Below are 13,029 nucleotides of genomic sequence, written 5' to 3'. Positions count from 1 at the left end.
TACCTGTTCACTGTTGTTTATCATCATCGGAGAGCATCTCCTCCTTTTAGACAGCATCTGTTCATGAATGATCGTTATGCTTATTCCTCACAGTTTTGTAAACTGAGGGTGAGAAGTTAGGTACTTTGCACAAACCATCTGCTGCAGATATCCAGGTTCATGCGGTTATTGTCCAGTGCATTTATTGATTTGGCATCATATCTTAAATCTAAGTTGTGCAGTTGTTAACTAAGTTTTTCTTATCTTGGAGGTGTTTTTTGTTGTTGCTGTTGTGGTAGTGGTGTGTTTCTCGATGGGTGGTGGTGGTGGGGGGGAATGTGTCACTATAGATATCTACCGGTCCTCTTGTTACTGCACTTAATCCTGCTTGTTGTAATCCATCTGGACGTTTGAGGGATAAGTACTAAGATCTTAATGGAATGTTCAGCTGACATAGACAGGTATCGTATCTAGGTGGGGATTCACCTCACATTTATGTAATGTTGCTGAATTTGGAGTTAAGCACCTCCTCCTCCCCTTCATCCTCCTCATCTTCATCCTCCTCATCTTCATCCTCTTCTTCTTCTTCCTCCTCATCTTCATCCTCTTCTTCTTCCTCCTCATCTTCATTCTCCTCTTCCTCCTCATCTTCCTCCTCCTCTTCCTCCTCCTCTTCATCCCCCTCATCTTCATCCTCTTCATCTTCCTCCCCTCCTCTTCATCTTCCTCCCCTCCACTTCATTTTCCCCTCTTCATCTTTTTCGTCATCCTCCTCTTCCTCCCCTCCTGTTCCCTCCTCCTCCCCTCCTCCTCCCCTCCCCCTCCTTTAATGTCCATTTTCCATGCTACTGGCATGGGTTGGACAAGTTGAGCAGAGCAGGCAAGCCGGAGAGCTGCACCAGGTTCCAGTCAGATTTGGCTTGGTTTCCACAGCTGGATGCCCTTCCTAATGCCAACCTCTTTACAGTGTGTGCTAAGTGCCTTTAACACGGCACTGGCATGAGTGCTTTTATGTGGCACCGGCACAGGACTCTTGCTAGCATATTCTCTTCACCAGGGGGGAACGGCTTTAAGACTATTGCTGTGGAGAATGGGTCTTCTTGACTACAGCAAGGCATCAGGTATCTCAGTCCTTTGTCATCTCATCTGAAAGGTTCTGCATCCTAAGGTTGTCCTTCAGCACATTGTCATTTATGTTTTCAATTAGTTTGTTATCATTCGGGAAGTAGGGAAGGAAACTCTTCAGTATAACATGGAAGCTCAGTTTTTTAAATCCTTCATTTTTTCCTTTTTTCTTTTTCTTTCTCTTAGGCTAAACATGAAAGGTCTTGAAAGTCCTGTGAAGAAACGTGCTCGCTTGTCATTAAAAAGACGGGAGCCAGCGTCCGAGAAGATATCTCCACCATTACTGACGAACTTGAGCGGTGGCAAATGCAAAGCTTCTGTTGATTCCACCAATTGTCCTGCCGCCTCAGCTACGCAGTCTGACGGCATCGACAATGTTGTTACTACAAGCACTGCCCATGCCGTGGCTTCAATGGTCACGTCACTGCCTCGGAACTCATCGATGACCAACGCATCCGAAGCAGAGAATTCTTGGTAAGTTCTTTTAAAAAGAGAATTATTCATTTTGTGAAATTATTATTTTTTAAAACCATATCTTTATATATAAAAGTGAAGTTGTGTGTCTGTCTACTCCGATTTAGATTCCTAACTACTCCCACATTTTGCGATGCAGTTTAACCAATAGTCGTGATTCATATCGAGCCCTTCTGGGTATTAGCGTGCGTCTACGATGAGTCTACGATTTAAAAAAAAATTTACCATCATTTTTTTCCATTTTAATGCATTTTTTCGTTATTATATAAGGGAAGTAACTCTCTAAAAATGTCTACGATGAGTCAACGATTTAAAAAAAATTTACCATAATTTTTTCCCCATTTTTAATTCATTTTTTTGCTATTTTTTGGCTATAACTCTCTAAAAATGCTTTATAGTTATTTCCCTTACAAACCCGAGCAACGCTGGGTGATACTGCTAGTTTTTTTATGAAATTTTCAGCTTTTACCCATAATGTTGGTTAAATCATCTATGAGGCCTACTTCCAGTTTCGACTTCACTGAAGAGGATCACCTTTGGGAGCTGGTCACCCAGCATCCAAATCACATGGCCAACCCAGCAGAATTTAATGTTGGTTAAATCATTAATGTTAGCCTCCTTGCTGAAGGGCTGCTATAGATATTTAATTCTGTATGATTCAGTTCACAGTCTACTCAGCTGTAGACGGGTACCATTCAGATGTACAGCTCACCATTGTAAATGATTGTAGGCCATAGTATTATTGTGGAGGCACATAGCTCAGTGGTTAGGAATCCTAAGATTGTGGTTTTGATTTCTGGATCGGGCAGCACATTGTGTTCTTGAGCAAAACACTTTATTTCACATTGCTTCAGTCCATTCAACTGGCAAAAATAGGTAATCTTGCAATGGACTGTTGCCCCGTCCAGTAAGGAAATGTATGTTCCATGAAAACCAGGAAACCAGCCCTATGAGTCTGTATGACTCAGGAAAGTCCTTTATCCTTATCCTTCATAGCATTATTGATGTTTGTTCCATTAGCAAACAGTACTGGGCTCAGGTTTTCTCAAAGGCAAAGCCTGCAGTTGATACATATTTTTATCTAGCATGGAGAAAGATGTTCTGTGTGAAAACCATGACAATCTACAGCAGATTTTACTATACATAATTGCTCTGAAGAGGCAGATAATTTAGATAAGTGGCTGGTGGAAAAGCTTGCTCACATTGGGTTCAATGAACAGAGAATACCCCTGACTCCATTTAATCTACCTTAATACTTCAGGCTTCACCATATCTCCACCACATCCCCAATAATATTCCAGATTCACTCACAGTCCTGCAGTCCCTATCCCATTGGTACCAAAGAGTCCATTACTGTATCATCAATATTTTGTTCCTCAGGTCCCACCAAAACTCATCAATACACCAGACCATACTATATCTTAATCAATACTCCAAACCACCCACACAACTCCATCAGCACACTAAACCTCCTTATAGCTGTATCAATAGTTCACCAGCACTTCAGAATACATCACAGCCCCATCAGTACCCCAGATGTTAATATAATCCCATAAATACATCAGACCCCATTTAATCCCATCAATACTAATGTGTAAAAAAAACACCCAGAAAAAACAATAAAAGCAATTCAGTTGTTTTTTTCAACTGTTCAATGAATATTAATCCTCTCCTCCTTCTCTCTAGCTAGTAAGTAGCTGATTAAATATTTTCATTTTTAATTATGAGTCGTTGAGGGGAATTTTAATCTAAATTTTAGGCATATTTTGTTACTAATTTTTTTTTGAATTTACACTGGTTTAAAAAAAATGTTTTTTTTTACAAGCTAGCAAAATAGGAGAGTTTCTGAAAATTTGAACATTTATGCTCAAGATTTGTTTTGAGACCAGAAGCTAAATGGATAATGCATTGAGCTATCAGCTTTAAGTTTTTGTTTAACCCTTTGGTGTTTAAGCCGGCCATATCCTGCCCAAATATCCTACATGTTTTACACTCAAACCGGCCATATCTGGCCCCACACACCTAACCTACATTGGCATTCTAAGAATAAACTATCACACCATTGAAACTTCAAAGCCGTAAGATAATGTATGATTAATTCAAAACAATTTGAGGGGAAAAAGTATTGCATTTAACAGAGTAACTTGAACACTAAAGGGTTAAAGATGTCCCTTAATCTTTCTGTTCCGCATGCCTTTACACATGCCTACCAATCACTACCTCCCTCTATCACACTTCCGAGGCAGACGTTGTTGATAATGGAGGCAACCCTTTCTCGCTACTCACTGTTAGTCATCTGCTTTAAATCAAGCTGGAAAGAAAAAAACAAAAAAAGAAACTGAATGAAAGTGTTATCTTAGGTGTTTATGCTGATGTTTAGCCTCAGTCTTCATCGAGTCTACTGCTCTGATCATCTCATTTTCCTGTATTGCAGGACTACTTTGCACTGAGAGCATTTGGATCTTTTCGGTTTGAACGGCAGTGTTTTTCTAGCGGTGTCATATGAAATTGTCACCCATAATTATGACCCTAGTATCGATCTATTGCATTTCAATCTGTTTTAGAGTTAGGGTTGGTTAGGGGTGGGGGGGAAGGGTATCTTTTCTTCTTCACAAATGTAAATAAACCCAATCTGTTTCTTAAACGAGGGAAATATTCATACGGCACAGTATGTTTTTTTTACCTCAATAGACGTCATTGATTGGTTGAAATTGCAGAAATTGAAGAAAAAAAACAACAAATATCTTACAAACTATAGAATTTTCTCAATAAAGCCAAGAGAAAAAGATGTTTTATAAACACATTCTACCAGTATACGAAGTTTAAAAGTGTTTAGTTACGTGGAAATTATTTTTAAAAACTGCCGGTCAAACCGAAAAGATCCGAGCATTTTATTTGGGTGCTTGCACTAAAGTGTTTTGTCTTCTCCCTAGTAACACTGAAGAGTTCTCTCTACCGTAAATTGTCAAAAAAACATTCGAGTGAGGTCGTTGCCAGTGCTGCTGGACTGGCTCCTGTGCAGGTGGCATGTAAAAAACACCATTTGAGCGTGGCCGTTGCCAGTACCACCTGACTGGCCCTCGTGCCGGTGGCACGTAAAAGCACCCACTATACTCTCGGAGTAGTTGGCGTTAAGAAGGGCTTCCAGCTGTAGAAACCTTGTACAGCCATCTGATTCGCCAGTCCTCAGTCAAATCGTCCAACCCATGCTAGCATGGAAAGCGGACGTTAAACAATGATGATGATGTGTCATTTTATTTACCAGCACCAGTACCAGAGAGGTTGTCTTGCTCTGGCAAGTGTTAAACGTTTACCTCTGTTAGCTAAGTAATCTTGGTTTCTCTCCTGTCAGACCCTTGAACAGTTGAAACTGAGATGATTAAGTAGATAATACAGGGAGCTAGGTGCACAGGGGTTTATGTTTCAATAAGTGACTCTCTATTACTTAGGTTTGATATCTTGGGAAGGAAAGATAAGTGGACCCTGTCAGTTCTGTTTTTATCCTAAACTGCCAAAAAAGGTTTTTTTAAGCCTAATTTTACAATATCCAAATTATCATCATCATCATTTAACATCTGTTTTCCATGGTGGCATGGGTTAGATGGTTTGACCGGAACTGGTAAGTTGGAGAGCTGTGTCGAGCTCCATTCTGTTTTGGCTTGATGCCCTTCCTAATGCCAACCACTTCACAGAGCGCCTCTAACGTGTCACCAGCACAGGTGCCTTTTATATGTCACTGGCATAAACGTTCCATCATCATCATAGTCCGTTGTCCATGCTGGCATGAGTTGGATGCTCTGACTAGAGTTTGGAAGCTGGGGAGCTGCACTGGACTCCAGTCATGATTTCTACAGCTGGATACCCTTCCTAACACCAACCACTTTGCAATGTTCTGGGTGCTTTTATATGGCACTGCATGGGCTCTTTTATATGGAGCCGCATGGGCACTCTACATGGCTCTGCCACGAGTGCTTTACACCATCAGAGGGTCACTGTGGAGTACAGGTTTTCTTGAGTATGCAGGGTGCCAGGCATCTCTGTCCTTTGTCATCTCGCCTGAAAGGTTCAGCTTCCTGAGGTTGTTGTTCAGCACTTCATGCCATGTCTTCCTGGGTCTTCCACTTCCACACCTTCCTCCTACTTTGAGAGATGCATTTATTTCTTCATGAAGTAAATAGCTAGTATCTAGACTTTGCAGAATCTGTCTATTTAAGTTAAAAGAAGGAAACAAATGCTTAAATAGGAATGAATTTATGAAGAATACTAAACAAATGTTTTGTTTGTTTGTTTGTTTGTTTGTTGTTGTTATATGGTAAATGTGTAGAAATATGGTGTGTCTGTTGCAGGGAACCAAGTAGGAGTAAAGTGAATTCTACTGCAGATGTTGGTAACGATGTCATCAGCATCAACTCTGATGATGTCTATGAGTCAATGCCCATAGTGGCAGCACTGGAGAATTTAGGTGAGTGCCAGAGGTGCTGTTTTTCTTTCTTTCAAACAATTACATGTATATGTCACGTGATCATGTGATCGACCAGACTGTTGGATGTTGTTATACATTGCTGGTCACAATGCGCTTTGCATCGTTTTTAGCTTTTTTGAATGGATGCCACCCTGCTGGTTGGGTGAGCAGCCCAATGTTCCCCATGATCGGAAGGTTTGTCTATTGCAGGGTTGCTCATTTATAGTTGGGTGGACTGGAGCAATGTGAAATGAAGTGTTTTGCTCAAGAACAACACACAGCTAGTCTGGGAATCGAAACCACAATCCCATGCTTGTGAGTGCAACAAGCCTATCTACTAGGCCACTTACACACTTTACTTATTTCTCTACTACCCGCAAGGGGCTACACACAGAGGGGACAAACAAGGACAAACGGAGTAAGTCGATTATATCGACCCCAGTGTGTAGCTGGTACTTATTTAATCGACCCCGAAAAGATGAAAGGCAAAGTCGACCTCGGTGGAATTTGAACTCAGAACGTAGCGGCAGACGAAATACTGCTAAATGTTTCATTCGATGTGCTAACGTTTCTGCCAGCTCGCCGCCTTAAATACACACTTTACTGTACTCTCATATTATATACACACCTGCATGTCCTGTATTGTAAACACATGCACACACACACACACACACACACACACACACCACACACACACACACACTCTCTCTCTCTCTCTCTCTCTCTCTCTCACACACACACATACTCACTCTCTCACACACATATGTACACTTGTCACTTGTACATGGTTGCTCAATCACCCACACTTGTAGCCACATTCTTATACCCAAACGGTTTTACACAAATCCTGCCAAGATAATTTTTACCTTTCATCCTTTCAGAGTTGATAAAATAAAGTAAGGACTTAAGACTGGCAGAATTACTGGATAGGATGCTTTGCTGTGATTGTTGGCTCAGCATCATGGGCTCAAATTCCACTGTGGCTTACCTGAGTGATAAACACATTCTGTCACTTGGTTTAACACCAACACCAAGCCCTTGGATACCTCAGTATTTGAGCCAAGATTTTGGTCAAAGATATCTTCTTCCATCCTACTCACCAGTCTTGGAACCCCTCAAAAGGGTTACGGTCCTACCTTTTTTCCCCGAATAAGTAATAACCTCACTTGCCCCGCACCCAAATGCACACACTGTCTTAATTGTGCGCGTACTCACTTGGTCATCACGCATATTTATACATGGATACAGATGCACGTGCACAGTGTGTCAGTCTTTTGCATAAATCTTCTAATTCTGTTGGAATATACCCATTTTTTTTGTTTTTAGATAATACATGCTTCCTGAACAGCGTGCTGCAGATTTTGAGATACACACCTTGCTTTGTTGATGGACTCAATGAGTTGTGCTACAAAGTAGCGAAACACACCAGATCTTTTGCTGATTCATCTGTAAGTATTTTCATTCTTTATTTTACAGAGAGATTATCGATATTTAATTCTTTTTGCTTTTTTTCATAGATCTAGTGTGTTTCGCTACTTTGGTAGACGGAAACTGAAAAAAAAGCCTGTCGTATATATGTATATATGTATATATATATATGTGTGTGTGTGTATATTTGTGTGTCTGTGTTTGTCCCGCCAACATCGCTTGACAACCGATGCTGGTGTGTTTATGTCCCCGTAACTTAGCGGTCGGCAAAAAGAGACCAATAGAATAAGTACTAGGCTTACAAAGAATAAGTCCTGGGGTCGACTTGCTCATCTAAAGGCGGTGCTCCAGTATGGCCACAGTCAAATGACTGAAACAAATAAAAAAAAAAAAGAAAAGAAAAACAAAGATCTCTTAGACAGCAAAGAAAGGCAGTGCATGTTACTTCTTTTTTAGTGTTACTGAGACTTGTAGGATGGAGGGTGAAAAGTATCTTTAAACTAGGGATCTGGACTGAATACTTGCAATAAAACAAACTTATCAAGGGCACCCAACACCCCTGTTGGTGGTGGCAAGCTGGCAGAACCGTTAGCACGCCGGGCGAAATGCTTTGCGGTATTTCGGCTGCCGTTACGTTGTGAGTTCAAATTCCGCCGAGGTCGACTTTGCCTTTCATCCTTTCGGGGTCGATAAATTAAGTACCAGTTACGCACTGGGGTCGATGTAATCGACTTAATCCGTTTGTCTGTCCTTGCTTGTCCCCTCTGTGTTTAGCCCCTTGTGGGTAGTAAAGAAATAGGTAGTGTTAAATCAGGCAGTGGATTAAGTCTACCTTCCAGGTAGGCCACAATCATCATCATCATCATCATCAGTGAGATTCTGTTTTCCATGCTGGTACGGGTTGGATGGTTTGATGGGAGCTGGTAAGCTGGAGGGCTGCACCAGGCCCCAGTCATCTGTTCTGGCATGGTCTCTACGACAGGATGCCCTTTCTAATACCAACCACTTTACAGTGTGTACTGGGTACACTTTACAGTGTATGGGTACTTTTCATGGCATGGGTACTTTTCATGGCATGGGTACTTTTCATGGCATGGGTACTTTTCATGGCATGGGTACTTTTCATGGCATGGGTACTTTTCATGTGGTGCCAGCACAGGTGGTTTTGACATGGTACTGGCATGGGTGCTTCTTATATGGTACCATACACACATAAACGATGGGCTTTTTCCAGTTTTCCGTTTACCAAATTCACTTACAAGACTTATACATGGTGCTGCATAGTGAGACTGAACCTGAGACCACATAGTTGGGAAGCAAGCTTCTTAACCATACAGCCTTGCCCATGTCTCTTCTGTTTTCAGATTCTTGTAATTATGTGTAATTCTTCATTATATTTGTTTTCATGTGTTTGGTTATTTCTTGTAATTCTGTCATGTTATTTTATTCTAGAAATCTGGTTTGTTTGTGTTTTTCTTTTCTATAAAACTGTAATTCCATAATTCTACTCATTGAGTTTTCATATTGATGTACTTATTTTTTTTTTGTTTTGAAAGGTTGAGAGTGAATCCTCACGTGTTTGGGAACTGGCTTTATCTATTTCTGAGGTATGTTACCCTTGTTGCTATTTTGGTTAGTATTAAAGAAGTGTGTAATATTTATGTGTGTGTGTGTGTGTGTGTGTGTGTGAATTGAGAAATTACTGTTACACAGTTAGCATGTCACGAAAAGGATAATAATTATTATGGTGGAGGCACAATGGCCCAGTGGTTAGGGCAGCGGACTCGCGGTCATAGGATCGCGGTTTCGATTCCCAGACCGAGCGTTGTGAGTGTTTATTGAGCGAAAACACCTAAAGCACCACGAGGCTCCGGCAGGAGATGGTGGTGATCCCTGCTGTACTCTTTCACCACAACTTTCTCTCACTCTTACTTCCTGTTTCTGTTGTACCTGTATTTCAAAGGGCCAGCCTTGTCACTCTCTGTGTCACACTGAATATCCCCGAGAACTACGTTAAGGGTACATGTGTCTGTGGAGTGCTCAGCCACTTACACGTTAATATCACGAGCAGGCTGTTCCGTTGATTCTGATCAACCGGAACCCTCGTCGTCGTAACCGACGGAGTGCTTCCATCCAATAATTATTATCCATCAGAGGTTGATTGAAATAAAGTATCAGTCATGTACTGGGGTTGATTTAGTCAACTAACTCTTTCCCTCTGAATTTCAGACCTTGTGCATCTATGTCAGAAACAACTATTATATTATAATAATTGTTTTATAATATTATAATCATGTTGGCATTATGCTATGCTTGAGAAGAAGGCCTACCAAGCCAAGTGAAACTGCTGTTGTGGCAGATACCAGTGTCAGCAGACGGCAAGCTGGCAGAAACGTTAGCACTCCGGGCGAAATACTTAGCAGTATTTCGTCTGCCATTACGTTCTGAGTTCAAATTCCGCCGAGGTCGACTTTGCTTTTCATCCCTTCTGGGTTGATAAATTAAGTACCAGTTATGCACTGGGGATCGATGTAATCGACTTAATCCCTTTATCTGTCCTTGTTTGTCCCCTCTATTTTTAGCCCCTTGTGGGCAATAAAGAAATAAGATACTAGTGTCATGTAAATGGCACCTGTGTTGGTGGCATGTTAAAGCACCCATTACACTCTCGGAGTGGTTGGCATTAAGAAAGGCATCCAGCCATAGAACCCATACCAAAACAGACTGGAGTCTGGTGCAGCCTTCGAGCTTGCAAGCCCTGGTCAGACCGTCCAACCCAGCCAGCATGTACAGTGGATGTTAAATGATGTTGATGATGATAATATATGTTATATGTAGAGTTCAGTCAAATGTGTTGTGTGTTGTATAATATAGTTATTACGGCGGCAAGCCAAAAAGTACTAAGGAGGCAAGCTGGCAGAAACGTTAGATCGCCGGGCGAAATGCTTAGCGGTATTTCGTCTCTCGTTACGTTCTGAGTTCAAATTCCGCTGAGGTCAACTTTGCCTTTCATCCTTTCGGGGTCGATAAATAAAGTACCAGTTTCGCACTGGTGGCGATATAATCGACTCAATCCCTTCGTCTGTCCTTGTTTGTCCCCTCTCTGTTTAGCCCCTTGTGGGCAGTAAAGAAATATATAATATAGTTATCACTTCTGGCTTCCCTTTCATTTAGGTTTTCAAACAGATGAGTGCACTAGAACGAAAGATGCAAGGTTTGTCAAGTGTAACATCTGCAAACATAGCCCTTAAACCTGACAGGGTACAGAATGTTGTTCGGTAAGTGTTTTGTTCCTTAATCATAGGTCTTTGAATCTGTGTTGTTCAGCAATTGGTTTATTTAAATGTAAAAAATGTAAAAAAAAAAACTTTAAGCCTGTCTGGTTACGGAAAATGGTTTGGCAAGTGAAACTTACAAACCTGATATTGTGTAATTTGTCATTCAGTAAATGAAATTCAACGAACACAGGACTTCAGCTTTTTGGAGACCAAATCTGTTAATGCTTCAACACTGAAGAAGATGGAACCATTTTTTCTGAGAATAAAAAACCCCCCAAAACAAACAAACAAACAAAAAAACATTTAATTACATACCTTTATATTCTAAGTTAAAATCCCACCAAGTTCAACTTCGGCTTTTATGATGACGACAATGTTATCTTCATCATCATCATCCACTGTGTCTGTTTTGGCATGGTTTTTGTGGCTGGATACCCTTCCTAATGCCAACCACCTTACAGGGTGGATCAAGTGTTTTTATGTGACACCAGTATCAGAAAGGTCTGTTTTGGTATGGTTTCACCTAAAAAAAAATTTATGTTTCTGTTTCTATATTATAAATCAAAATCGATCAACATCAATGGAAATTGTAGCTGTGATACCAGTGCCGGTGGCACATAAAGAGAACCATCCAAACGTGGCCGTTGCCAGCGCCGCCCCGACTGGCCTCTGTGCCGGTGGCACATAAAAAGCACCATCTGATCGTGGCCTTTGCCAGCCTCGCCTGGCCTCCGTGCTGGTGGCACGTAAAAAGCACCATCCGATCGTGGCCGTTTGCCAGCCTCGCCTGGCACCTGTGCAGGTGGCACGTAAAAAGCACCCACTACACTCATGGAGTGGTTGGCGTTAGGAAGGGCATCCAGCCGTAGAAACATTGCCAGATCAGACTGGGCCTGGTGCAGCCTTCTGGCTTCCCAGACCCCAGTTGAACCGTCCAACCCATGCCAACATGGAAAGCGGACACTAAACGATGATGATGATGATGATGATGATGATGATGAATATTTGATTTCTATAATATAGAAACAGAACCGAAACTATATACATTCTTTAAGAGATCAGATCTTTCGAAAATGGTTAACCTGTATTTACCATATTGCATCTTAGTGTAGGCATTTGTGGTTTTATATTCATAACTTTCTTGTTAAACTTCTTTAGTCTAGGGGAGTGGGGCCAGCCTAATTTTTTCCAGCCCCATTCCCCCAACTAATTATGTAGTTGTGTAGACCCAGGTCTCAATCCAACAGACTGTTCATGTTAATGTAATTGATAATCATTGCAATATCTGCATGTTGATGTCTGTAGAAAATGTAGGAGTGGCTGTGTGTAAAGTAGCTTGTTTACCAACCACATGGTTCCGGGTTCATTCCCACTGTGTGGCACCTTGGGCAAGTGTCTTCTACTATAGCCTCAGGCCGACCAAAGCTTTGTGAGTGGATTTGGTAGATGGAAACTGAAAGAAACCTGTCATATATATGTATATATAGATGCATGTGTGTGTTTATGTGTTTGTCCCCCCAACATCGCTTGACAACTGATAGTGGTGTGTTAAGAGACCGATAGAATAAGTACAAGGTATACAAAGAATAAGTTCTGTGGTCGATTTGCTCGACTAAGGGCGGTGCTCCAGCATGGCCACAATGAAATGACTGAAACAAGTAAAAGAGTAAAGAGACGGTTGCATTTCTAGGCATAAAAGTTGGAGCAAAGTTGTTGTTGAGCCCCATTTCAATCTTGATTGAGCAGACTTATGATCTTAGGCATAGCAGGTGTGACCCGGTGTCACGTATAATGCACCTGTGCCGGTGTCATGTAAAGGCACCCAGCACACTCTGTAAAGTGGTTGGCATTATTAGGAAGGGCATCAACTGTAGAAACGATGCCAAAACAGACAATTGGAGCCTGAACAGCTCTCTGGCTGGCTAGCTCCTGTCAAGCCATCTGACCTGTGCCAGCATGGAGAATGGATATTAAACGATGACAAGAATGAGGGCCATCTGACAACATACTGTAAATCCTCGAGTATAACCCTCATTTTTTTTCCCAAAATTTAAAGGTCAAAATCGAAATTGAACCAATCCTATGACTGGCACCCGGCAGATGCCAGGACCCCTGGACTGGTGGTACATAAAAAGCACTATCTGAATTGTGGCCGTTGCCAGCGCCGCCTCGACTGGCTTCCGTGCCGGTGGCACGTAAATGCACCAATCTTACCGTGGCCGATGCCAGCCTCGCCTGGCACCTGTGCAGGTGGCATGTAAAAAGCACCCACTACACTCACGG

General features: G+C 41.7%; 1 protein-coding gene across 3 annotated transcripts in view; it reads left to right on the top strand.

Annotated features, from left to right (window-relative positions):
• LOC115220889 (serine-rich adhesin for platelets-like) overlaps nt 1–13,029 on the top strand; it is a 65,479-nt gene that overhangs the window by 36,433 nt on the left and 16,017 nt on the right. For all 3 annotated transcript variants that reach the window (XM_036510543.1, XM_029791083.2, XM_029791084.2), the window contains exons 2-6: nt 1,291–1,578; nt 5,925–6,040; nt 7,367–7,488; nt 9,025–9,075; nt 10,643–10,746. In XM_036510543.1, the coding sequence (XP_036366436.1) occupies nt 1,298–1,578; nt 5,925–6,040; nt 7,367–7,488; nt 9,025–9,075; nt 10,643–10,746 (674 nt within the window). In that variant the 5' untranslated portion in view covers nt 1,291–1,297. The remainder of the gene's footprint in view (nt 1–1,290; nt 1,579–5,924; nt 6,041–7,366; nt 7,489–9,024; nt 9,076–10,642; nt 10,747–13,029) is intronic.

Source organism: Octopus sinensis, linkage group LG17 (genome assembly GCF_006345805.1).
Source record: "Octopus sinensis linkage group LG17, ASM634580v1, whole genome shotgun sequence".
In the NCBI taxonomy this organism is placed as follows: domain Eukaryota; kingdom Metazoa; phylum Mollusca; class Cephalopoda; order Octopoda; family Octopodidae; genus Octopus; species Octopus sinensis.
The sequence above is the reverse complement of the archived record's forward strand: the minus strand, read 5'-3'. Positions and strand labels throughout refer to the sequence as shown.